At 47.9% G+C, this 25,161-nt stretch overlaps 5 protein-coding genes and 1 non-coding gene across 6 annotated transcripts; 4 read left to right on the top strand and 2 right to left on the bottom strand.

Annotated features, from left to right (window-relative positions):
- The first annotated feature begins 385 nt into the window (after positions 1-385).
- LOC122617480 (cubilin homolog) lies at positions 386-13,112 on the top strand. The gene is made up of 17 exons (XM_043793356.1): positions 386-940; positions 1,425-1,531; positions 1,595-3,498; positions 3,608-3,792; positions 3,848-4,173; positions 4,224-4,333; positions 4,522-4,741; positions 4,806-6,123; positions 6,308-7,190; positions 7,264-7,421; positions 7,494-9,265; positions 9,424-11,755; positions 11,822-12,001; positions 12,065-12,206; positions 12,266-12,417; positions 12,482-12,779; positions 12,838-13,112. The coding sequence occupies exons 1-17, from the start codon at positions 386-388 to the stop codon at positions 13,047-13,049; spliced, it is 10,854 nt and encodes a 3,617-aa protein (XP_043649291.1). The 3' UTR covers positions 13,050-13,112.
- Positions 13,113-13,341: 229 nt separating this feature from the next.
- Positions 13,342-13,413, top strand: Trnaq-uug. The gene has a single exon. It is a non-coding gene; the product is annotated as a tRNA-Gln (tRNA).
- Positions 13,414-14,115: 702 nt separating this feature from the next.
- On the top strand, positions 14,116-16,005 carry LOC122615688 (2-amino-3-ketobutyrate coenzyme A ligase, mitochondrial). The gene is made up of 4 exons (XM_043790736.1): positions 14,116-14,249; positions 14,620-14,816; positions 14,876-15,737; positions 15,799-16,005. Exons 1-4 carry the CDS (start codon positions 14,213-14,215, stop codon positions 15,954-15,956), a joined length of 1,254 nt encoding a protein of 417 aa, XP_043646671.1. The 5' UTR covers positions 14,116-14,212; the 3' UTR covers positions 15,957-16,005.
- Positions 16,006-16,145: 140 nt separating this feature from the next.
- LOC122615687 (kinesin-like protein Klp68D) lies at positions 16,146-19,365 on the bottom strand. Its single transcript, XM_043790735.1, has 3 exons — positions 19,274-19,365; positions 18,351-19,114; positions 16,146-18,276 (listed from the first exon to the last, which is right to left on the bottom strand). The coding sequence occupies exons 2-3, from the start codon at positions 19,013-19,015 to the stop codon at positions 16,587-16,589; spliced, it is 2,355 nt and encodes a 784-aa protein (XP_043646670.1). The 5' UTR covers positions 19,016-19,114; positions 19,274-19,365; the 3' UTR covers positions 16,146-16,586.
- A 197-nt stretch (positions 19,366-19,562) lies between these two features.
- On the bottom strand, positions 19,563-21,543 carry LOC122616084 (spliceosome-associated protein CWC27 homolog). The gene is made up of 4 exons (XM_043791367.1): positions 20,922-21,543; positions 20,253-20,636; positions 19,988-20,194; positions 19,563-19,926 (listed from the first exon to the last, which is right to left on the bottom strand). Exons 1-4 carry the CDS (start codon positions 21,509-21,511, stop codon positions 19,602-19,604), a joined length of 1,506 nt encoding a protein of 501 aa, XP_043647302.1. The 5' UTR covers positions 21,512-21,543; the 3' UTR covers positions 19,563-19,601.
- A 195-nt stretch (positions 21,544-21,738) lies between these two features.
- LOC122616083 (fas-binding factor 1 homolog) lies at positions 21,739-24,939 on the top strand. Its single transcript, XM_043791366.1, has 3 exons — positions 21,739-21,848; positions 21,962-23,310; positions 23,453-24,939. The coding sequence occupies exons 2-3, from the start codon at positions 21,980-21,982 to the stop codon at positions 24,906-24,908; spliced, it is 2,787 nt and encodes a 928-aa protein (XP_043647301.1). The 5' UTR covers positions 21,739-21,848; positions 21,962-21,979; the 3' UTR covers positions 24,909-24,939.
- The last annotated feature ends 222 nt before the right edge of the window (positions 24,940-25,161 follow it).

Raw genomic sequence — 25,161 nt, 5'->3', positions numbered from 1 at the left:
TATACTGTATATTTGAAATAGAGTAAAGCTTGTAATCAGGTTAGTTTTTCAACTTATAATAAAATAAAGATCTTTATAACATGTTTTTCTCAGAGCGTACGGAAATGCGTAAGTCGCAAAAGCGGCCAGATAGATCGACTTGGATTGTAAAACTAATCTAATACACCCTCGGCTAGAGTAATGTTCTAAAATGTTATGTTCGTAGACGCCCACTTTTTGGTAATATAAAATGCGAGGCTCCAGTCTGCCTAGTGCCAGTTTTCGTGAATATCGCCAGTAGTGTGGATCAAATCGTCTAAAATTAAACCCATTATATATTGAAGTGCAGCTCTTAAGCACTACCGTTTTTTGTGGACTTGTGACTCAAAAAAAATTATGAAGAAAAATGCTCATTAGATCTCTGAAATGTTCCTTCTTACTAGTGTTGTGCTTGCAATTCCGTCCCGCAAATTCATCTCGGGACAATCTAGAACAGCGTGCCCATCTCGTGAGGCAATGGAACGATAATCTTCTTCTCGAACCGGCTTGGGATCGGAATGTTACCTTGCGATTGATGGGTGAAGCCGCCACCGTGACTATCAATGATGTGGACATTATGACGGTGCTCCGGCGGCGCCAAAGGATTATAGCGGATCGCCAGGCGGCTCGAAGGGAGCCCATCTTGGTGGAGACCGTTAAGGACATGTTCCAGGATGCAGAGCGTAAAATGACGAGGTTACAGCGACGGGTCTTCAATGCGAGAAACACCACGAGAAGAAGTGGGCTCAATAAACGCCTCCTGCGGCGGCAATTGCAGCGCGTGGAACGCGTCAGGGGAATCCTGCAGACCCTCTCGGGAAACCTGAACAGAGACGATTGCCTATCCAATCCGTGCAAGCACGGCGGAACCTGCCACGATGCCTACAAGGGATTCCAGTGCGAGTGCCCCGCCGGCTGGGAAGTGAGTAAGCGGGGGCGTCTCTCGCGAGTTTAAGGGGCGTATCTTCACATGGAACAAAATTATATGATGGGAAATACGTTGGCCTAACTACAATTGAGAGCAATACGAGTGATTTTTATATATTAAAACTCACCTAAAGCAACTGTTAAACAATTTGCTTAAACATTTTTGTTTGAAATATGGAAGAAAAGTTCGAATCACACTTTTACTTTGAATTTAAGATTTTGGGGCGTTTTATGGTCCATGAAGTCAGAGATAATGTAATTGTCAACAGTTTTAAAACGCATTCTGAGAAATTATTATAAGAATATTCATTCTCAGTTTGGAGTTAAGCAGTACTTAACGATATAATCACACAATTTGAAAAGGTTACAATTACCTCTCTGCATACATATAGTTCTAAATTAGAAGTTAAATTATAAGTTCATTGGATTCTTACTGTACTCTAAAGTATTTTCCCAATTATATCTATATATCTATATAGGGAGCAACATGCGAGGACGACGTAAACGAGTGCTTCACCTTGTCCGGGACAGATCTCGATGGGTGTCAGAACAACGGGCAGTGCATTAACATACCTGGAAGTTACCGGTAAGTTGGCGTGATGTTCCAAGTCCAGGAAATGAAATGTGTACCTCCAAATGACCGTTTAAGGTGCCGTTGCCGCCATGGATTCACTGGCACCAACTGTCGGCTCCGTCACAACACTTGTCTGATCGGCGGTTCCCGGGAGCTCTGCGGCCAGCATGGCACCTGCATTCAGGCGGCCAATTCTGCTGGCTATGTGTGCATCTGCGATCAGGGATGGACCTGGATGGATGCCAATGTGACCACCGCCAGCCCGAGTGCCTGCGCCCGCGACGTTGATGAGTGTGAGCCGCGCGTGAATCCTTGCCACGCTGAGTGCATCAATCTGCCGGGTAGTTTTCGATGCGCACCCTGTCCACCGGGATACACGGGCGATGGGCGCTTCTGTCGCGACATAGACGAATGTGCCGGCGAGGATAATGGCGGCTGTAGCCTCCAGCCACGGGTGACGTGCACCAACACAGAGGGCTCACATCGCTGCGGCCGATGTCCACCTGGTTGGACAGGCGATGGACGAACATGCGCAGCCTCGGATTCCAATTCGTGCAACAATGAGGGCATTTGCCATCCGCTGGCCAAGTGCGAGTACGTATCCGACATGGTGGTGTGCACCTGCCCGTTGGGCAGCTTTGGACATGGCTATGGCGCCGATGGCTGCACCGCGGACTCCAGTCGACTGCCCTGCGACCAGCATCCTTGCCAGAACAACGGCACTTGCATCCAAAGCGGAAGGGGCACAACGTGCATATGCCAGCCAGGCTATACCGGCGCTGTGTGCAGCTCGTCGGATGTGTGCCACCCGAGTCCATGCCTAAATGGTGGTACATGCCGCCTGTTGCCGGATGCCAAGTACCAATGCGTTTGCCCACTCGGGTACACCGGCACCATCTGCTCCCATCCGCGATTCTTTTGCGGCGCCACGATACGTGGACCTTCTGGCCAGCTGCATTATCCACCCAACACATCTGATGGCGAGTACCAGGCCGACGAGCGCTGCCCTTTCATCATACGCACAAATCGGAGCATGGTGCTCAACCTGACCTTCACCCAGTTCCAACTGCAGGACAGTGTCGACTGCAACGCCGATTTTCTGCAGCTGCACGATGGCAACTCCCTGAGCTCCCGTTTGATTGGTCGGTTCTGTGGCTCGCGTTTGCCCATGACAAACGGCAGTGTTATCACCACCCAGGAGCAGGTATTTTTCTGGTTCCGCTCCGACAACGAGACGCAAGGCAAGGGCTTCCATGTCATCTGGAATTCGTTGCCCTTCTCCTGCGGCGAAACTATTAATCTGGAAACGACGCAGTCCGGCGTGTTGCGATCTCCGGGCTATCCCGGTCAGGCCCGACCGGAACTCGACTGCCGCTGGGAGCTGACGGCGCCATTTGGCTACCGGCTGCTCCTTCGGTTCTACGACATAACGCTGGGCAGCAGCGAAGCATCTGCCGGGAACTGCAGCCAGGACTCTCTCATCGTTTACGACTCGGATCGCCAGTTGCTGCGCGCCTGTCAGTCTCAGCAGCCGGCGCCATTGTATAGCTCCTCAAATAGAATGCGCCTGGACTTTCACACGGACGCCATACGTTCGGATAGCTCCTTTCAGATGCACTACGAAGTGGTGGCGGGCCAGCCCGGCTGCGGAGGAGTGTTCACGGAGCCGCGTGGCCACATCTCTGTTGACATGGACTTCGAGGTGTGCCTATATCTAATTGAACAGCCACGAGAGACGCAAGTAAAGCTGGTGATCGATCGTGTATTTCAAGCGAGTTTGTTGGGTTGTAACTTTCTGAAGATCGAGATCTTTGACGGAAGGACAACTGACTCGCCTCTCATGCAACACATCTGCGGAAATCACGAGGAGAGTGACCTGGAGCCGATTATATCCACTGGAAATGTGATTCTAGTGCGCTATGAATGGCGCTTGAGTGGCGTGGTGCTGAGGAAAAGTTTTGATTTGACCTACACAAGAGGTAGGCCACTTAAAGCCTAGACAAGCAATTAATCCAATATTATGAGTTTTCATATTCAGGATGAATTGTTTACTTATTACAGTTACTTATTTCTATCACTATTTTCCAGTGTGTACTGGTAGCTTTGATACCGTTCCGGGCGTAATCAGTACGCCCAACTATCCGGGCTCATATCCTGATGACATGACCTGCACCTACAACCTGACCGGGCCACTGGATACGGCTGTTCAAATCCGAATCACTGATCTATCGCTGGGCACTGCCGATAATGAAAATGATACAGCTTACTTGGACGTAAGTAGAGATATCACTCAATTTGAAACCTTATTTTCACGGTTTTATCTTTTAGGTGTATTTGGCGGCGGGTCAAAAGCGGCATATTGTAAAATCAAATTATAACCTTGTCCTGTTGTCACACACCAATCGGGCTAGTCTGGTCTTCCACGGATCCGGTAGTGGGCGTGGAATGCAACTGGAGTTCAATTTTCTTCCTAATCAGTGCGGCGGGTTCCTTAACGAACCCGGCAGAAGATTTATAAAGAGAGTTCGGTCTACATTTTGTCAGTGGTTTATAGACTTCCCCGGAAGGAAGAGAATCAATATTCACCTATTGGTTGCAGCCGGAAGTATATCCATATATGATAACAGCACAAGCCCAGGAACATTGATAAATAGGTAGGTACTAAAAAACGGAACTATTTAGAGCTTATTTAATATTATTGCAGTTACTCTGAAAAAGTGGACGATGTTTTTGATGGAGATCTTTTGACCATAAACTTGTTTTTAGAATCCAGACCTGCACTTTATGCTATACAATTTCACATTGTCCCGCAAGGTAGGAAAACTATTGACTATTTACTATTACTATGTACTATTTGCAATATGTAATGGGAGGTCATTTTCTGAAGCTTACCTTACCCTAAAAGGTATACCTTTATAGATGTTTCTAATCATATTTACCCACACTTTTATACAAGCACAAGACAATGATTTAGGAACTTCTTTTGATTTAAATCACGATAGAGAGCTGTGGAGGAACCTTCACTGGCCGCTTTGGCTACATCAAAACACCAAATTGGCCCAAGAACTATGGAGGAGAGTCCCAAACATGTGAGTGGATTATAAAAGCACCCTTTGGCCACCGCATAGAGTTAGTGGTGCACAATTTCACGCTGGTGTCAGCGCTCACTCCCTGGACGCCTGATGGACTGACTGCATGTTGGACGGACTGGCTGGAAATTAGGTAATCTGATTCAAAGGTAAGGCGTACGAGTTCAGTACCATCCGATTTTGGATTTCCATTTCAGGAATGGCGACTCTGGAGAATCCCCGCTAATTGGACGCTATTGCGGTACGGTAATTCCGAGCAGGCTTCCCTCATTTGGAAATGCGCTGCACCTTAAGTTCCAGTCAGATGACTACATTGGGAGGAAGCGGTTCCTTTTAAGCTGGCAGCAGATCGGTGCCGGATGCGGCGGCAAACTGAGCTCATCCACGGGGACCATCCATTCTCCACATTTATTGGCCGGAAATCGCGGGATCCTTGCTTGCGACTGGCAGATCATCGTCGCCGAGGGATCCAGCGTAAACGTGCAGCTTGAGAGCAATGACAACCGTTTATGCAGTGGTCAACTGGTCTTATACGATGGACCCACCACCGCCAGCAGTCCAATGGTGTTGCGGTGCAATGGATCGATTGCCCAACCGCTGCAGTCGACCGGAAATCGCGTCCTTGTCCGTTACGATGTGGGCCATGATGCACCTGACGGCACCGACTTCGTGCTGAACTACGAAACCAATTGTCAAGTTGTGCTGGAGGACCTGCAGGGTGCCATTGAATCGCCCAATTTTCCGGACAACTATCCGTCATACCAAGACTGCGAGTGGGATATTCGAGCTGGTGGATCGAAGAATCACTTGCAGCTCATATTCTCCCACATGTCAATGGCGGACTCCTTACTAGGCTGTCCCTATGACTACGTATCCCTTACAGACATGCAGGACGACCAAGAGCTCGGCCAGAAACATCTGTGCACCAACGATGGCTTGGACCCCATCACCACCGTCGGAAATCGAATGATCCTTCGCTTTAAAAGCGGTTACGCGGCGCAGAGCCAAGGCTTCCGAGCCGAGTACAAGCGCATAGGATGTGGAGAGCACTTACGGGAAGCAGGCGGAAAATTTGAATCGCCAAATGCACCATACAGCGTGGACATGGACTGCGTCTGGGTTATTACAGCAACGGAGGGCAGACAGGTCCGTCTCCAACTTCATGAAGTCTACTTTGAGGCCACCCAGATGGAGTGCCGCGATGCGGAATCTAGCCTCTCCGTATCCGCACCCAGTGGTTTCAACTCCTCAGTGCTACTGTATCAAAGTTGTCACGAGGAGACGGAGACGCAAACCTTTACCTCGCCAGGAAATGAGTTAGTGATTCGCTTCGTGAGCAGCTCGATACCGACTAGAAAGTACTTTACGGCCACCTTTGTCCAGGTGCCAGCCAGTTGTGGAGGATACATATCCGCCAGTAGCGGTAAGCTGGCCACACCCGGATTCCACAACAGCCGGGACAGCACCAACGTCGCTAATTACTCATCCAACGTTGAGTGTGTATGGACTGTAGAGGTACGTCATTCATCTGGAAATACTTAATTTTCTGGTTGTCTTTTTGTCAGTTTAATATCTATACAAGAATTAACGAACGTAAATATAAATAATTCTTTACAAGAATTGATTGCAATCCCTTCAATTCTTATTGAGAGGTTCTTAGTTTGGGATTCAAAATCCAATAATTTTTCCAATCCCTCAGGTAACGAATGGGTATGGTATTAGACCGCATTTCGAAGAATTTAACCTCACGGATTCGGCCAACTGCTCGCTTAGCTTTGTGGAACTAACGAAACTGGAACCGGACAACAAGGAGATATTCCTGGAGAGGACCTGCGGCGAGGACTCGCCAATGATCCGAATAGTGCACGGACAAAAGCTGCGTGTCCGCTTTAAGGCTCAGGCCGGATCCTGGGGACGGTTCATCATGTATTTTGAGCGCCAGTGTGGTGGACCGCTCTCCACTGGCGAGGGCTACTTGCAATCCCGCCTAGACGAGGACTGCAGCTGGCTGCTTTCCTCCCCAGAGGGCAGCAAACTGAGCCTAAACATTAATCAGCTTGAGTGTCCCAAATGCCGTGGCGCCTTGCAAAACTGCACGGAGGGTCTACAGCTGCTCAATGACGATGACCAGGTCCTACTCTACCAGATGTGTCGGGATCATCCCGCCAATCTCATTGTGCCCGCAAACAATGTGCGTATCCTGACCCACGGAATAAGGCTGCAGGCGCAGTTCAGCACGTTTGAGAACTCATGTGGCGGGAATATCACCTCAGCCCGTGGCAGCCTTAGTTCACCAAATTTCCCGGACAGCTATCCGGCCAACATTGAGTGCGTCTGGTCCATCGAGGCACGACCGGGAAATGCTTTGGAGGTCACATTTGAGGCCATGGACATTGTTCACTCCGAGCACTGCAACGATGACTTCCTAGAGATACGCTCCAGTGTGCAGGGTCCACTGCTGGGCCTGTACTGCGATAAGAAGCTACCGGAGACTCCCTTGGTGGTCCAATCTCAGTTATGGATCAAGTTCCGCAGCAGGCCAGGCAACACCGCTGGCGGTTTCCGTTTCCGCTGGACTTACGGTATGTTAACTTGATCACAAACAGCGTAGAGCACAGGAATCGATTGAATCTCTCTTGTTTTAACCACTCGCAGTGCACAACAACGAGTACACAAGGGGCACCAATGGAACAATCGAGTCCCCTCCGCTGCTCTTCGCCAACGGCGAGAGTCAACCCTTCTCCTGGCGCATTTTTACGGAGCGCGAAATGGTTATTGCGTTGCACTTTACGGAATATGTTTCAGGCCTCTTGGTAAGTACTAGATAATTGCTTGCCCATATCAAAAGGTATTCGAGATTACACCCCTTTATACAACCCTTTCAGCTCTTCGATGGCTATGATGAAAACGCTTTGGAGGTCGTTGTCCGCGCCAGTCCATGGAGGTTTACCTCCAGCAGCAATGTGGTCTACTTGCAGACTGATAATGTGGAGCTGAGTCAATTTCGATTTAAGTGGAACGTGTTGGACAGCAATTTGGTCGAGAGTAACCTCAGCTCAACCACCAAGAATTGTACCCAGGAACTGACGTTAAATCACATGGGCGAGATTGACTTAAGTTCACCGGGATATCCGCATGGTTACGCAACTGATCTGAATTGCGAATGGACCATAAAGTCGCAGTACCCTTCACATCACATATACGCCTCTTCAATTAATGTGGATCTCGAGGACTATCCCGACTGTAGCGCCGATTATCTAAATATTCAGAGTTCACATGACCTCAGCCGATGGACCAACGAGCTGCGCAGTTGCAAGACACCACAGGTTGGCCCAGTTCACGGAACGCCACACCTGAGATTACAGTTCCATAGTGATATGTCCGTCAACGGCACCGGATTTCAGGCGAAGCTACGTACTGTCTGTGGCTCCAATATGACGGGTATCGTTGGCACCATTCCGCCGGACAACTTGGCCGATGAGTGTGCCTGGCATATCGACGTCCGACCAGGACGAAAAATAGACATTACCATTGATTATTTAACTATTCCGACACTTGACGTATGTGAGGCATACGGTCTAATCTACGATGGTTTGGATGAACATGCACCTTTGCTTGGCCACAGCAGGTTTGGCAACCAACCGGGCAGAAAGACACAATTCCGGACAAGCGGCTCGCACGCCTACATCAAGTACCATATCGGCAGTTCCCGAATTGATGGTCATTGTCTGTGGACACTCACATACCGAGAGTACAATGAGTGCAATGGCGAGATTAAGTTGACCCAGCTGGCTCCGAACTATACGATTACGTCGCCGGGATATCCGTATCTGCCGCATCCGCATGCGGAATGCACGTGGTTGGTCATGGCGCCGCCGGGTGAGACCATCGCCGTCGATTTTGATGAGCACTTCCACTTGAGTGCCCGCCACTGCGACAAGGAAAATGTGGAGTTGTTCGATGGTGCCACCCAACTGGCCCGCCTCTTGCTCCGCACCTGTCGCAAGCCGCAGAACACGGTGCGCTCCACTGGCAACCTGCTACTCGTCCACTATCAATCGGAGCTCAATGAGCCGACGGGCGGTTTTCGGCTGAACCTGTCACTGAGCACATGTGGTGGCCGGTTCAGTGGTTCGTCTGGGTTCATCAGCTCGGAGAATTATCCCCATTTGGGTGGTTATCCCAAGCCGTCGGTGTGCGAGTACAGCATTCTCCTACCGCAGAACTCGTTTATTCGTCTGAACATCACCGATATCCACTTGCCCTACGATGCAAATGGAACATCCTCATTTGGCACCAGCGATCGCCTGGAAATTCTTGACTATGCGGACCGAACTCATAAAATATTGGTGCTGGATGGCAGTTTAAGAACACACCCTGTCGTCACCCTAAACACCAATGCGGCGATCATTCGCTTCGTGGCAATCCAAAATGTGAACAATTATCGGGGTTTCAAGTTGAGTTACGAGCGCTTCTTGGGAACGTGCTCCAGGGATATAAACGGCGCTGAAGGGGACTTCATAATACCGCCAATGCCGCAGTCAGTCTGGCTGAGATTCTGCCGCTTGAGGATCAATGTACCGAAGGGTCAACGGGTACGCCTGAGTCTTCTTAATCTGGCTAATATTCGCGTTGTCCCACGAAACGACACTGGCCGGTAAGTACGGAAGTGAACAAATTGTTAGCATATATCCATAATACCTTAACAAAGGTATATAGTCCCATGATATTCATGTTCGTTTAGTCTTCCTTTGAATACCTTTCTCGAACTATTTGTATAAGTATAGTTTTATTGTGCTTAATAACTTCTTTCAGATCCTTCACACAAATTGCACGGTTGGCAAGTATGTCGCACTTCTCCTTCTACAACGACGCCAACTCGCTCTCCAAGATCACCGAATTCCGGATCGGTGGCTATAATGGCAGTGGAATTATTGAGTCCACGGACAACTTTATGCTCGTCGTTGTGATGACCAATCAGTTGGACTTAAGTGCCACTCCGCTGAGGGCTCGGTACAGCTCCAGTGAACCAACAGTCTGTCCGCCGAATATCGGAGATCAGGAAGCGGGATCACTTTCCATCCAAAGTCTACTTCGGCTGCCTGGCTACCATTGCAGCATTCAATTTGTGGGCACTGCCAGTGCAACGCTCACCTTCAAGGTGGAGGAGTATCTATTCCAAACAGCCGGCGGCGCAGCGGTTGTGTTCAAAGACGACAGTTCGAATATTCCGGTCAGGTCGATGTACGCTAATGTAACCAACTATTTTGTCTCCCTGGTCACCACAGCTGGACGTCTAACCCTCCTGAATAGCGCAAACGTTAAATTACAACGATTCCGGGCCACATACCGGCGCCACAATTGCGGCGGACGGATGCAGGCAGCTGAGGGAGTGACGATTGAGTCCCCGGATGTGTTGACTCAGCTGAATGATGCCTATGGTGAAATTGAGTGCCTTTGGACGCTGAGCGACAGCATCGGCTATGTGCTGGAGGGCAATGTAACCCTAACAGACCGGTGCGACCGGGAGTACATTGTGATCTTCAGCGGACAGTCGGAAGTGGGTCGCATATGCCGGGGTATGGACATGAACAGCACACTGCTGGAGCGTTCATTCTCCACGATACTCTACCATTCGGAGAGCCGATTCCCTCAGCAAAGTAGGTTCATCCTGCGAGCACGGAAAACCATCTCTTCCGGCAATGCGGTTCGCATTGACCAACGACCCTCGCCACTGGTGACGATTAATAGCGAGAATTATTTGAAAAGCGAAGAACGCATATGGGAGTTTGTTACCAATGCTGGCCTATCCCTGAGGCTACATTTTCCCGAACGTATCTTCATTGTGAAATCACCCAACTGCTCTGCCGATCGACTGACCGTGGAGTATTACGATCGGACGACCAAAGAGTTTGTTGAGGTGACCAGTCTGTGCGGCAGGCAAGCAGCTAGCGATATTCTGGTGCCATCCTTCCGGATGCGTGTGATATTCCGAACGAACTCGAATATAACGGGCGATGGTTTCAGTTTCCAAGTCTTCCCCAGCTGCGATGCCGTACTGCTGGCCGGGCCAGAGATCCAAACCGTGGCCAGTCCCACTGGGTCGGCATACCGCGGACAGCAGTTCAATTGCAGCTACACATTCCTTGCGACCGACAACCACCAACTGGTGGTCACAGCGAGGACCAGAAGGCCATGGGCATCGTATGTCTGCACCGGATCCTACTTCGAGGCCTACCGTCGCGGCGATGGAGATGCGGAGGAGAGCATTGGCCGGCTCTGTCCCGCATTCGAGGTGAAAGGTAATGGTTGGCTGCGCCTGCATTTTATCTCTACATTGACGCGTTGGTTCGAGCTGCAATACCAACTCATTCAATGCGGTGGCAATTACAGCAAACCATTTACTCTGCGACCGCCGCAGGATGAAGATGCTGCTGTATATGCCCACAACACGAAATGCGAATGGCGAGTTACCGCGCCGCCACAGCATGCCGTCGTAATAGAGTTCAAGTACTTTGATATGGAGTCCAACAGGCAGTGTGCTTTCGACAGTCTAGCCATCTATCGTGGCCATGTGGCCAGCAAGGAGCAGAGGACGGACCTCCTGTGCGGCAATCTGACCAATCCTGCCACTATCATGGTGAACAGCAACGAAGCTCTCATCGCCCTGTCCACGGACAGCTCCAACAGTCACCGGGGCTTCCTGGCCACCGTGCGCTTCACACCCAATTGCAACGAGCATGTGGCCCTAGACCTGGAGGTGCCACGCATGAGCTTGATGCGGCAATACGCGGTCAATGCCACCGAACCACTGCTGTGCCACTTCCAGGCCAGCGCTCCGCCAGATTACCGCATCTCTCTGGAGGTGCGCAAGCTGCAGCTAAACGAGGTCGCCTGCCGCACCTGCAGCTACTTGGAAATCCACGACAGCGAAATTGTCGAGGACCAGAGTCTTGGAAGGTACTATGGGGATACAAATGGCAGTAATGCCTCGGAACGGACAAAGGTGTTTAGTTCCTATTCGGACATGTCCCTCAAGCTGAGTGCGAATACCACACAGTCCCGGCAGAACATCAGCTTTGAGCTAATCCTGCAGATGGAGCGCACTGTTTGCGGCCAAGCGGAGTACGACATGCGGTTGAATGAGGTAGGATGATATAGAATATACCCTATGCAGGGGAATTATACCCTTTTTTCCTACTTTCCTTGACAGACTATTACGCTGGGTGTGCAGTACGACAACAGCACGAGAGACCACGAGGGAAGTATTCAGTGCCTCTGGACAATTAAGCATAAGGGAGATGTGGAATTAGATTTCCGGAAGCTGCGCCTTAAGGAAATATCTCAGCGGACTGGAAAATGCACGGACTATGTAAAAGTGTCCAAGCCTTATGTAATATAGATCATATTATAATATTATTAGAAATCTCCACCGATCTTTAACATCTTTTTACAGTTCTCTAGATCGTATTGCGGACAACACGACAAGAGCTTCACGTTGGTTGAAGAAGTCAACGAATCCAACTTACAACTAGCTTTCCACAGCGACGGGCTCGAGGAATCGCAAGGGTTTGAAGTTATCATACGCCGAAAGCCAAGTATGTTATCACTAAATATATATATGATAGCTTTTGGTTTCGAAGTTTTTGGCTTACAGAGTGCAATCGAAACTTCACGGCGCTGAGTCAGGTGATTGATACCAACTCTCTATCCAATTGCACGGATTATATCCGCGTTCCAAAGGGTTACAGCATAACGCTCTACGTAATGACTGTGATGTTCGACAGTCTCGATAATAACTCTTTTAGGGTAAGATTGCAGTTTTTACTACTCCAGATCAAATCCATAATACACTTCATTTCCGCACGCACAGGTAACAGATCTGCAATCGAACAAGACCATTTTCAGCACTTCGGAAATTCAGTGGGAAACCAAAGCTAGGATTACATCTACCAACGAGCTGCGGCTCGAAAGCCGTAAAGTATTGTCCCTCAAGTTATTCTACTTTTCCACCAGCAACCAGTTTCCCAGCGGATGTGGTGGTGATCTAGCGGTTGGTGGATCGGGGAGCAGTTATCTCGAGAATCCCTCCTACGAAGGCCGTAATAGCTCATCCTGCAGCTGGAAAGTATCCGTACCACCTGGCGCCAGTCTGCGATTTAGCTTTCCAGGTTAGAAAATGATTAATTGATTTATATTTGAGTACTACTATAATTGCGTGCCTTGTAGAATTCAACATGGGCTCCGAGACCAATTGTGATCTGGACAATATGCGATTTTATGACAGCGTTATTGACGAGCAAAGTCTTGTGAAAACATTGTGTGGATCAAGAATTCCAGATATGCTTACCATAGCCAAAAATAACATTATTATAGTTGCTAAAAAAACTCAAAACTTTGATGGATTAGGATTTAAAATGGATATAAGCGAAATTGGTTAAAGTCTTTCAGAAACTTTTCGTTTCATTAATATTGTAACTATAATACCTAACTTAATACTTCAGTAATACTGCTGCGCTTGTGAATAAAAATCTATTCAAGAAAATAACTTGAAATATACTTATTTAATCTGGTTTATTGCTTCATTGCTTCGATTCTAATTATATTGACCCTAGTCTGTTTCAGATTACATTAAACTGATAACAAATGTTTAACGATTCTAAACAACAATTCTTGTTTAACACATTTCCATTTTAGGTTTTTATAAGCCTATTTTGTCAGGGTATTTTTAGAGGTTCTATGGTGTAATGGTTAGCACTCTGGACTTTGAATCCAGCGATCCGAGTTCAAATCTCGGTAGAACCTAATATCGTCTCTATTTTATTTTGAAGTTTTTATTGTATAATTAAAGATATTAGAATTTTACACTTAACGCGCATATACACTTCCTAGGGAAGCTCGTAACAATATTTGCAATTAAATGATAAACTTACTCTAAAGGTTTAAGTAGTATCTAATACATCAAGGATTGTTCGCTCTAAAATTTAAAAACAATATCAATTAAGTAGTATCTAATACATCAAGGATTTTTCGCTCTAAAATTTAAAAATAATATCAATAATTTGTTATACTCAGAACGTATTTAACTATTATATTATAGGTTTTTCATATTTATAATTTGTTTAGTGATTGCACTAATCATTTTTAGAAGAGTGCACTATCAGCTTCGCTCACTTTTAGCTGATAATCTTTGAATTGGATTCGACTTAAGTTTAAGCAGAGCTCATGACCTTCGAAGCAATTTGCAATTTCAGATACATTTGTGCCCAAGTATCTCATTCTGTTTATGCTACTTAAATGGCCGCCATGACAACCAGAGTGAAAGTAAATTAAATCAATTTAGTTGAATGAAAGACAGCCGGTATGTATTTGCCAGTGAGGGCGGCATATAGACATACACATTTACTATTTATAAGTGAACAACAAAAATCAGCTGCTTGCAGTTCGAGCCCCCAACTAGGGAGACTAGATGGAAACTAGTGTGTCCACGTCGGCTGTTTGCTTTATTTTTTAGTCAAGAGCGAGTCGTCGAGCGGATCTGGACACCAGCCAGCCAGAAATACATATTCGCGAATAGCAATCTATAGGAAAAACCAGAGGCAATATGTCTTTTTTCACAAAATCGCTGCTCTTTCGTGGAGGTTAGTCAGTATTGCGTATATAACTAGTGTCATTCCATATGGTTATTCCCAAATAACTTGTCAAATAACAAATAAAGCATTCATATTTAGCCCTAAGAAACAGATTTATAGATAACCAAAAAATAAGAAATATTTCCACTTTATGTGTTGAAACATGTGCATTTCTATTTCTACACACCTTGAACATTTCTTATATTTTTTATATATTTTTAAAAGGCACTGTTTTAGGTTAAATAATTGACAAATTCTTTTTTAATACCTAGAGAATTGTATTTTAAAAATATCACAAATTCAGTTTAGTGTTTGTAAGGGCTTTGTAGCACTTTACATTGAGCCAAATAAATAGGATTAAATACGATAAATATTTCAGTGGGTGGGCGCCACTACAGCGCAGCGGCTCAGGCTCAATTGAGGGAGATCTTGGGCAGCCAGCTGGCCGGGATTAAGGAGGCGGGCACCTTCAAGGCGGAGCGAATCATCACATCTTCGCAGAGCACTCAGATAACAGTGCAAGGCAGCGATAAAAAGATACTCAACTTCTGTGCCAACAACTATCTAGGACTGGCGGTAAGTGAACTGAATGCCATCCAACTGATGTCCACCTACTGGCTTCCTTTGACACCCAGAACAATCCGGAGATCGTGGAGCACAGCCAGAAGCTGCTGGAGCAGTATGGCGCGGGTCTGAGCTCAGTGCGTTTCATTTGCGGGACGCAGGATATACACAAACAGCTGGAAAAGAAGATAGCCCAGTTCCACGGACGCGAGGATACCATTCTGTATGCCTCCTGCTTTGACGCCAATGCCGGTATCTTTGAGGCCATCCTCACGCCGGAGGATGCGGTGTTCTCCGATGAACTAAACCACGCATCGATCATTGACGGTATCCGTTTGTGCAAGGCCAAGAAACAGCGCTACAGGCACCGGGACTTGGGGAACTTGGAGGAGCAGCTGAAGGCAAGCGATGCTCGGCTCAAGCTGATCGCCACCGATGGTGTGTTCTCCATGGATGGAAACATCGCACCACTGGCCCGCATCGTTGAGCTGGCTAAGAAATACAATGCCCTGGTCTTCGTGGACGAGTGCCATGCTACGGGCTTCTTTGGCGCCACGGGACGTGGTACCGAGGAGTACGACAATGTCATGGGTGAGGTGGACATCATAAACTCGACCCTGGGCAAGGCACTGGGTGGAGCATCCGGTGGATACACCACGGGACCCACCGAGCTTATCTCGTTCCTGCGCCAGAAATCCCGGCCGTATCTGTTCTCCAACACCCTGCCGCCAGCCGTGGTGGCCGTTGGCCTGAAGGTGATGGACATGCTCCTCCAATCCAGCGAGCTCACCCAGCGCGTCCAGAGCAACACGCAGCGCTTTAGGCAGGCCATGACCAAGGCTGGATTCACCATAGCCGGCGAGAACCATCCCATCTGCCCTGTTATGCTGGGTGACGCTCGGCTTGCCTCTAAGTTCGCCGATGCGATGCTAAGTGAGTTGAAAACTTAAGTATCTCTTTGTCTATTTTATATTAAACCAATCATAACTTCCAGCCCGCGGCATCTACGTTATCGGATTTAGCTATCCGGTGGTTCCTCAAGGAAAGGCACGCATCCGTGTTCAAATCTCCGCTGCCCACACGGAAGCTGAAATCGATCGGGCCATTAATGCGTTCATTGAAGTCGGTCGCTCTCTGAAAGTAATTCAGTAAAAATGGAAATAAAACTGAGTCCAGTATTGAATATTGCATTTATATTAAACGAAACTGCATTTATCTATAAACTCACCCATCACATTTGGAATATGGTTGAAAGGAAAGTAATGGTTTTTATACATTTTAATAGTTTTCCCATTTCCAAAAACAGATGACCTAGGATTCTTGTTCTTGTGTTTACGGAGTTGCTTTATTTGGTACATAGTATTAACTAAAAATCATTTACTAAGTAAATAATAGACTGTTGCAGTTGGTTTGAACTTAAGCTTAGATTGCACGATGAAAGAAGTATTGCACTTATTCGAGCACAAAACTTACGTATGTTCGCAATTAAATCAATAACAATTATACAATTCGAGTAACAAATAAACATAAAAATAATTAAGGGAGTGTGGGGTCGGCTGGCCAAGTCACTCAAGGCATGTGGCATTAAGTCTTCATAGTTCTAGTGCCAGTGCTTGAGATGGCTCAAACGAAAAGGAAACTTTTACAAAGCGTGAAATGTGAGTAGATTGGGCTAAGAGTACCGAGGTGTACGTATTGCGATGACTATGAAATACTTTGGTTAGTGTTGTGTTTGCACGGTAATGGTTAGATGCAATTCAATTCGATTAAAATCGTTTGTGATTATTTGTTGACCAGGCCGCGGGCTTTGGGATACGCCGAAGCTGGCTTCTTTGCCGGCAGACGGCCCGTGGGCGGACGGCGGTTCGAGTCCAGATTTGAGGCGGCACTTGGCAGTCCCCGGCTCGACTTAATGTTGCGAGCATTGGGAATGGAGCTACCCACAGCAGCGCCAGCACCAGAACCGGCTCCTCCATTGGCATTCGCATTAATAATGTTCTCTAGACGGCTGCGCAGTGAGTTTGTGTGTGAATCCACGATGTCGATATCATCTCCGCCCGTTTGCATGGCTTGGGCGAGCACCGCCTGAAGCGAGGCGGACACCTTGGGCGTACGGTACTCCTGGGTGGTGCGACACGGCATCTCCAACTCGTAGTTCACGATGTTCTCGCTCTTGAAGCGTAGAGAGCTCGGAGAATTCGATTTGGCTTCCTGCAGGGCGTACTCGGACGTGGGCCTTCTGCGCTGAGGATGCGACACCGGTCGCTTGCTGCTGAACTTGCCATCACCACCAGGAGGCGTGGGCAGCGACATCGAGGAAAACTTCCATTCCTCCTGCTCCTCGTCATACTTGGCCTGCGTGTACAGACGCTGCTTTACCTCGATGGGCACAAAATTATCGATGATCAAGAGCTGTCGTTTTAGTTCCTTTACCAGCTCGTTCTGAGCCATCTCGAGTTCCCTAAGATCCTGGTTGTGATCGGACTTGCAATCGTTGAGTTCCTGCTGGAGAGCCAAATATTTGGCGTAGCACTTCGAGAGCTTGCGCTTCTTAAGTTCCACCTCTTGTTCAAGTGAAACGTTCCGTTCGCGGATTTCCAGAGTGGTCTCCTCTTGCAGCTCCAGCTGCTGTTGGATCTCAATTTCGCGTTTCTTGCGCTCAGCGATTTCCACCAGCTTCTTTTCCAGCTCAATCTGGCGCTCACTGTATGTGTCTAGCAGGTTTTTTCCGCCGCGTACGAGTTGACCCTCCAATTCTGCCAATTTGGCCGCCAGTTTTGTATTCTCAACGCGCTCCCGTTCCAGTTCCTCGTTGGACTTGGCCACCTCGGCCTCGTTTTCCTTATCCGACTCAGACTCGGCACCCTCTGCATCGCTGTCATCCTCCGCCGGCTGCTCAATCGTTGATATCTGCAGAGAGTCCGACATCTCCTTAGACACGGGCTCCTTTTTGGGCTTCTTGACGCGTTGCTTCTTGGCCGTGACCTGCTTTTCAGTGCGTTGCTGCTGTTGCGGACCTATCAGCCGCTTGAGTCGCTCGATTTCCTCTTGGTACTCCTTCAACTTGGCGTCCTGTGGATCCTCATTCTTGATCGGCTGATTCTGGATGGACTTGGCCCGTGAGGCGTACCGCAGCGTGGTCAGCGTTTCGTTATAATTGTAGTTGGATGGTCCAATGTTGGCAATCATAATGGTCTTGGAATTGCCACCCAGGGAGTCCTGCAACAATCGGGTCAGCTTTGAGTCACGATACGGGACGTGTGGCGAACTCTCGGCCAGGGCGGAGATCACGTTGCCCAGCGAAGAAAGTGCCAGGTTAATCTTGCTGGCTTCCTTTAGACGCTCCGCTGATGCTCCTGTCTTGGACTGCCGCTCGCTGCCCGCCAGATCGATGAGATTCAGTTTGCCCACTTTGATGGTGTTGGTTTCCGTATCGCACATCTCGATTTTGATCATAAAAATGGCGTGGGATCTGTAAGTACATTATTGGGTTCTCTAAAGTCTCGGAATTCCTTTCGTTAGGAGGTTTTAACGATAGACACTCACCTTGAACTATGCTCATTCATGTTGGTGAATCCCACGGTGCGGTTCTTGTTGCCCACCTGCATCACTTTGATCATGTCTTCGACACTTTTGCAGTTAATGGCGTGCAGATTGGGCACATAAACGCCCGATCCCCGTTCCCGCACCTCCAAGTGCTTGGAGTTCGGCTTCAGCAGATCACGCAGCTCCTCCATATAGATCTCCAGATAGGATACATCGACCAGAAACTGGAAATTCTCGGTGCGATTGATGTGCAGCCAGATCTGTTCGAAGGTGCGCGGTATGATGCCCATCAGTTCGTCATTTCCGCGCACTCCCTCCATGGTGAAGGTTTTGCCCGTGCCCGTTTGTCCATATGCAAATATACATCCATTGAATCCCTCCAAAACGGAACTGACCAGCGGAAAAACCACCTCATGGTAGAGCGTCGTCTGCGTTGCACTCGCATCATAGGCGGCATCGTAGGTGAAAACCTTGCGCTGCTCCTTGTTGCCATCGACCACATTCTGCAGCTCCACAACGCCCCTATTCGGATACACGTTGACCACCTCCGGCGATCTTTCCGAGCGTTCTCTGTTGCTCATGGGCCTGCATCGCACCACCACTTGGACGCACTCATTGGGCGTCTGGCTGCCGCCGGTTCCGGGTCTCCTGCTCTTGGCACTCATCTCCAAATGTCCGGAGATCCCCAAAGTCCGTGGTATGTGCTGCTGTGCTCTTTTGTGTGCGGTGACTCAGGCAGCTCCCCCTCAAAAAAAGTCGAGTAGCTGTGGCGACCGAAAACAAATGACGAATAAAATCAATAATTCCCTCCTGACGCAACCTTCTGTCTTCGGCACTTCTGTGCCCGATTTGCACGCACAGTTTGAAGCTATTCAGGCACTTCAGCAAATGGGCAAGCCGATTTGGCAATCAACTGCTATTACCTGTTATTTTGAAGCCAATTACTTCACCTTGAATTCGCTTTTTTGTCTCAGCTGCGGTTAACTTTGTCTGGCTCAAACGAGCAGTGTGCCCAGGCTGTCCAACCCTGCGCCACCAAATGGAGCGACCCACTCGAAAATACGGTACTACCAATTAAATACCGCGCAATTCAAATGGTAGATAAATGTTTTAATATACATTTGTTTAAATGATTGTACATTAATGTAGTTAGTAGAAACTTATCACCCAATTTGGCTAAAAGTAATTTCAGTGAGTACAAACACAACAAAATAAGTTAAAACGTTTGTTTATTTTTGTATTTTTGTTTTACTAGTCACGTTTACTGCTTTTGGATTTTCCCGAACTGGATTTGCTAGAGCCAGTTTCGCCCCGTTTACGTTTATTTAGAGGATTTCGTGGATCGTAGGCATCGTACCAATCGTCACCCTTTTTATTGGCATCTTTAGCCAGGACTGGAGCCGTACTATTAAAGTTTAAGGTGTGCGACAACCAATCGTCGCCGATTATTTCCTGTTCTACTGCGCGATCGTCAATATCCTTTGGTTCCGATTCGCCATCCTCCGAGCTTGACTTTTGCTTCAAGTTGTCCAATTTTGTTCGGAATTTGGAGAGTAAGCTTAGTGTAAATGCCTCTCTAGAAATTAGAAATTTGTGAAATCTTTTACAAGCTGTTTTCAAAATAAAACTTATCCCACCTTGACTGTCCTTTCGGTTGAAGTTTTACTTTGGCGGTGTACTTCTCCTTAGACTCTATAAAATCGTTAATGTAATGGTTTTCGCTAGCTCCCTTGATATCAGAGGATTTGGTTGCTTTCTCTTGTCCATTAAGTAGCTTGTCTTTGCTTTGCTTATCCATTTGATACTGCTTTTTAAGGGAAGCGATTTCCTCACGGATCTTGGATCTAAATGACATACATTTTATGGCTTGATCATGATAAAAAATATTTAAGTATAGCTCACTTTTCCTCCGAGACTTTTCGACTTTGTTCTTCCTCCCGTGTCAACAAAACATCCTCGTCGTCATCAGAATCACTATTTTCCTCAACTGGCTGAGCTTTCTTGTCTGCTCCACTCTTTGACCTCTTAGACAATTTCATTTTGATGAGATCAGAATTAGCAGTGGACGGTTTTTCTTTGACACTGTCCTCAGGGCAATCTTCGGACAAGTGCTCCTCGGTTTCAGCCGTTTCTACTTTGGGTACTCGAATGGGCTCCTTGCTCAGTTTGGGATCATCCGTGACGTCGTGCAGGGATTTCGCCTTACCGGCGTTCTTTTTAACATAAACGTTGGTCTCCTCCTCATCACCTTCGGCTTCTTCGCCAAAGGAGAGCAGGCCGAAGTTTCTGTGGATTATATTGAAGCGTTAGCAATGCACTGCGAGGTATTTATGGCTTTAGTCTAAATGTATGGTAAATAAATCAATACGTTGCAGATACGCCGCATTGTTATACAGTTTACAACACAAACATTCATTGTTTTCACTTAGTAGCATGTTAACAATTTGGTTCCGGTCATTACGGTGTAAGTATCATAAATGAAAAATACACTATACTTAAATATGCCAAAAATGAAACTGCTAATCAGGTGAAGCAAGTTGGAATTATGCCGACTTAGAATCGAGATCTTACTTGACTCCTTGCCGCTCCTTCTTGCTCTTTTTGCTCTTCGTGGATGGTTGGGCCAGAACGCGAGGAACAATATCATCGAATGGGTTAGAAAGGACCTCTGTAGAAACGATGCGATGGGCGTGCAATGGTCGTTCCTGGTGATCAACAATGCCCTCCTCCAACTTGAGCATGTTGTAGATGGTGTCGCCGGTGATCTTCCCAAAGAGCGTGTTCTTACTCTGCAGTTCCGGCGTCGGAGCAAATGTAAAGAAGAACTGGGAACCGTTGTCATCCTTTCCAGAGTTTGCCATTCCCACAAGGCCGCGACGCGTGTACCGGAGTCGGGAGTGAAACTCATCTTTAAAGGGCTGCCCGTATATGGACTCGCCGCCGGTGCCGTCGCCATTTGGATCGCCTCCCTGGACAATAAAGCCCTTGACCAGCCGGTGGAATTCGGTGTTTTTGTAGTAGCCCTCTAGGCAGAGTTGCACGAAGTTGCGGCACGCCTTCGGACACTCCCGAGCCCACAACTCGATGTCTATGTCGCCCACAGTGGTCTTAAGAAGGACCTTTCCCGATGTGGGGGGTTCCTGGATGTAAATATTGCTCATTTTTAACACAAATCAAAACAATTGCTGCGGCAGTGTGACCGCACTCCACTTTTTGCAATATGCCATCGATGATTACTCGAACTCTTGTTTTTAAAAAATATCGTTAAAGAAAAATAATAATTTTTAATAAAAATTTAACAATTTAATAGGATATCAATTAAAAATGTGAATCTAGTTTGTTTATAGTTTTATTTTAGGAAATCATTAAAATGTCAAATGCCTTTAGAAATGGTATAATCTCCCTCTTAAACATAAATAGTTAACAGCTGAAATTAAACGTACTTAAAAAATGTTTTATTTTTGTAGTGCCACAACTTTTTTATACGATGTTCTCCTGGTAAAGACTAAAAGCAGCTTTATTCTGTTCGATTATTTGCGTTGCTGTATATCTACAATATTTGTTACTAGGCAACCGTATCGTTTTCATATTAATAGTAACTTACTTTTTAGTTTTTGTTATAAACCACAATGAATTTCAACGACGATCCACTGGCTGAACTGCTCAGCGATAATAGCCTGGATAATGACAACTTTTTTGATACGCCAGCGGGCGTGGGTCACAAGAAAGCAGCGAAGTTGGCGAAACCGAAGGGAAAACTGGAGGATTTGTTTGGGATCCAGGAGGAGACGGAGGCCGATGTGCAGGGCCAGGGAACGGGTGGCAGGAAAGCCCCCAATGCCACCAGCACGCCGAGAATTGTAAAGCAAAAGCCCTCTATCTCACTGGATGACGATCTTGTCGAGGATGATGACTTGGGCTTCGATCCCAAACGTCCCAAGAGTGGCGGCGCCAAGAGGAGCCTTTTCGATGATCTGCTGACCAGCAACGCAGAGCCCAAGAAGAACATCTTCGATGATATTCTGGCGGGAGATGCAGTCAAACGTCCGGCCACAAGCAAACCATCAATGTCCCGCCAATCCACGGACACCACCACGGATAACTCGCAGGCGAGGCCAAAGACTTCCACTGGCAGAAGAAGCTCGGCGCAATCGGCCACCATTAATATGAATGCTGATCCGTTGGGTCTTTTTGGCAGGGATACAAATGCCACTGTTTCGGGAATGTCCACTCCCGTTTCCAGAAAACGGGGCACCACTGCGGATTGGCTGGGTCTGGAGCAGGAGCCGGAGCCGGATCAACGACCTATTACACCGAAGACGCAGACCCCCAAGGCGCAGCCCTCAAGTGGAAGTCCTTCAAAGAATACAGCCGACATCCTGCGCCTTCCCGACTCCGATGAAAACGATATGGAGCAGGAGGCAGAAATGCCCGTCGTTCCCGCTCCATCCGTAGTCACTGCCGCCACCCAAAATATCCTCATGCTGAGCAATCTCAACCTGGAAAGCAACCACAAATTCAATGCCTTGCAGCAGCAGGAGGCTCAATTGGTGATTGCCGCCCAAATGAAGAGCCAAGAGAGAACCTTATTGGAGATGCAACGTCGCCAAGAAGATCAGGATCGAAAATTCCAGGCATTAATCCAACAGCAACTGCAGCGACAGCAGCAAATGGAGGAGCACATAAAAGGGCAGCAGGACCGGATCAACATGCACCTTCAGCTGATGATGTCGCAGCCTGTGCATGTCCAAGAAGTGGTTAACGCACACCCGCCCATGGAGAAACCAGAACCGGAAACGAAGGAGCCCAACAAGGCGGCCAGTCAGGAACAGGAGCACTTGCTTCTGCTCGAAATGGATGCCAAGCGCAATCTGCTGGAGAAGCAGCGACTCGATGAGCTGGTGGCCAACATGAAGGTCAATTATGAGCAGGAGATCGAAATGATCGATACTTCATATAAGTAAGTTTTAACAAGTCGCAGGAATTTGTTCGAAGTCTTATTTCCAAATTATACCCTTTAGCTCTAAAAGTAGGACTATTTTAAGGAAGAATAATGTATTTGGAGACTTTTATTTAGATAAACGAATTTTATTTTATTCCAGAAAGCAAATTAAGGTGCTGGAGGAGCATTTGTCCGTCGTAGAGAAACGACTGAAAGACGAGAACAGCGAGTTACGGCAGTACTATATAGAAAAACTGGAGAAGCTGAGGGAGGACTACGCGGAGCAGATCTCCAACTTGCGGCAGGATCATGAGGATGAGGTGCGTAAGCTGCGTCAATCTCACGAGCTGGACCTCGAGGGTATTCGTCAGGCCAAAATGGTGGAGTTGTCGGCGGTGCAGGATCATGGAAATTATCTGGAGACACTTCGTATGGCCTCCAGCAATCTTCAAGAACTTCGCGACGGTATGAGTGACAACCAGGAAAAGGAGCGGCAGTTGGAGGCGCGAGAACGTCGCCTGGCCGACCAGGAGAGGCGCCTAAAGATGAACGAGGAGACGGCCGACGATGAGAAGCGCCGCCTGATGGAGCTGGTGAGCACCTTGGAGCTGCAGCTGGGCCGTCTGTCCAAGGACTCCGCCGAGGAGAACTGGCAGCTCCGTCAGCGAATGTCCAGCTTGGAAGCGGAGCGCAAGGCATTCGAGCGCGAAAAGGAATTCCATCGCGAGCAAATGCAGCGGGATGAGAAGCGTGTGGAGGATCTTAAGTCCCTGCAGCTTGCGGAGATGGAACGACTGCATCGCGATCTCCAGCAGGAGCGTAATCAATTAACTATGGAACGCCAGCAGATGGAACTAAAACAACAGCTCAATGAGCACGGTGACCCAGACAGGGATCGCCGCGAACTGGAGGCCCAACTGCAGGTGGCCCGCGAAGCCATCCGGCGAGCGGATGAGGAGCGGGACCGCTGCCACAAGCTTCAGCGCGATATGGAGCAGCGCAAGCGCCTTCTGCTGGACAAAGAGAACGCCCTGCATCTGAAGGAGGACGAACTGGGCCAAGCCACCGGCGCCTATCGCCTGGCCACAAGTCGTCAACACTTGGCCGAGCAGAAGGCTCGGGAGGCGGACCAGCTGCTCCAGGCCAAGCTTAAGATAATGACCAAGCGGGGCCAGGAATTCGGCGAAAAGGAGGCCCAGCTGGCCCACGAACGAATGCTAGTGGCGCAGGATCGTATTGCACTGGTTAATCTGAAGAAGCAAATTCTTCGCAGCAGATGTGCCATTTGCAAAATGGGCGCGGAATCGGCAGAAATCTCCCAGCGAAGGGCAAATGGAAATCTTCCAGCAGCCACCGATCTTCAACTGCCCCAAATGACGACCAGTCATGCGGAGCTCCTACTTAAAATGTCCCAAGAACCGGGACAGGTCGAGAGTGACATTGTGGACCGCATGCTGGACGAAAACATCGAAGCCTCCTACCGCAGGATGTACAATGCGCCGCCCAGTAGTTCCCTCGACGATCCCGACTACGGAGCTGGTGGGCTGGACGACGACTCCAAGGCGGCCATGGATCACGGCCTGGACCATGGACGAAACATTTTTGGCGCACTATAAATAACATTTTTGTAAAGCCAAATGAATGGGCTTTTGGGCAATCAAATACTAAAATAAATCACTTACATATGTTTTAAATGTTTTACAATTAATGAAAATTAAACTGAAAATCTAAAGGTTGGTGTTTAAATTATTGCAACGGTCAAAACTCAAGAAGATGGGTTTGCTTATGCGTTATAAACTAAATAAATTTGAATTGATAGAAAAGTGAAACCCGGCTAAACGATTAGCTAATTTTCAAACATGTGTTCGA

This window comes from Drosophila teissieri, chromosome 3L (genome assembly GCF_016746235.2).
Source record: "Drosophila teissieri strain GT53w chromosome 3L, Prin_Dtei_1.1, whole genome shotgun sequence".
Lineage (NCBI taxonomy): Eukaryota > Metazoa > Arthropoda > Insecta > Diptera > Drosophilidae > Drosophila > Drosophila teissieri.
The sequence above is the reverse complement of the archived record's forward strand: the minus strand, read 5'-3'. Positions and strand labels throughout refer to the sequence as shown.

Excerpts from the sequence above, each read along its gene's own strand:
- LOC122617480 (XM_043793356.1), top strand. The coding sequence starts at position 386 with ATGCTCATTAGATCTCTGAAATGTTCCTTCTTACTAGTGTTGTGCTTG. Across the intron at positions 11,756-11,821 it reads ACGACATGCGGTTGAATGAG|ACTATTACGCTGGGTGTGCA; the intron begins GTAGGATGATAT and ends TTTCCTTGACAG. Across the intron at positions 12,418-12,481 it reads TCGATAATAACTCTTTTAGG|GTAACAGATCTGCAATCGAA; the intron begins GTAAGATTGCAG and ends CCGCACGCACAG.
- LOC122615688 (XM_043790736.1), top strand. The coding sequence starts at position 14,213 with ATGTCTTTTTTCACAAAATCGCTGCTCTTTCGTGGAG. Across the intron at positions 14,817-14,875 it reads ACAACTATCTAGGACTGGCG|AACAATCCGGAGATCGTGGA; the intron begins GTAAGTGAACTG and ends TTTGACACCCAG. Across the intron at positions 15,738-15,798 it reads GTTCGCCGATGCGATGCTAA|CCCGCGGCATCTACGTTATC; the intron begins GTGAGTTGAAAA and ends CATAACTTCCAG.
- LOC122615687 (XM_043790735.1), bottom strand. The coding sequence starts at position 19,015 with ATGAGTGCCAAGAGCAGGAGACCCGGAACCGGCGGCAGCCAGACGCCC. Across the intron at positions 18,277-18,350 it reads ATGAATGAGCATAGTTCAAG|ATCCCACGCCATTTTTATGA; the intron begins GTGAGTGTCTAT and ends ATGTACTTACAG.
- LOC122616084 (XM_043791367.1), bottom strand. The coding sequence starts at position 21,511 with ATGAGCAATATTTACATCCAGGAACCCCCCACATCGGGAAAGGTCCTT. Across the intron at positions 20,637-20,921 it reads AAGGAGCGGCAAGGAGTCAA|AAACTTCGGCCTGCTCTCCT; the intron begins GTAAGATCTCGA and ends TATAATCCACAG. Across the intron at positions 19,927-19,987 it reads CAACCGAAAGGACAGTCAAG|AGAGGCATTTACACTAAGCT; the intron begins GTGGGATAAGTT and ends TCTAATTTCTAG.
- LOC122616083 (XM_043791366.1), top strand. The coding sequence starts at position 21,980 with ATGAATTTCAACGACGATCCACTGGCTGAACTGCTCAGCGATAATAGC. Across the intron at positions 23,311-23,452 it reads ATGATCGATACTTCATATAA|AAAGCAAATTAAGGTGCTGG; the intron begins GTAAGTTTTAAC and ends ATTTTATTCCAG.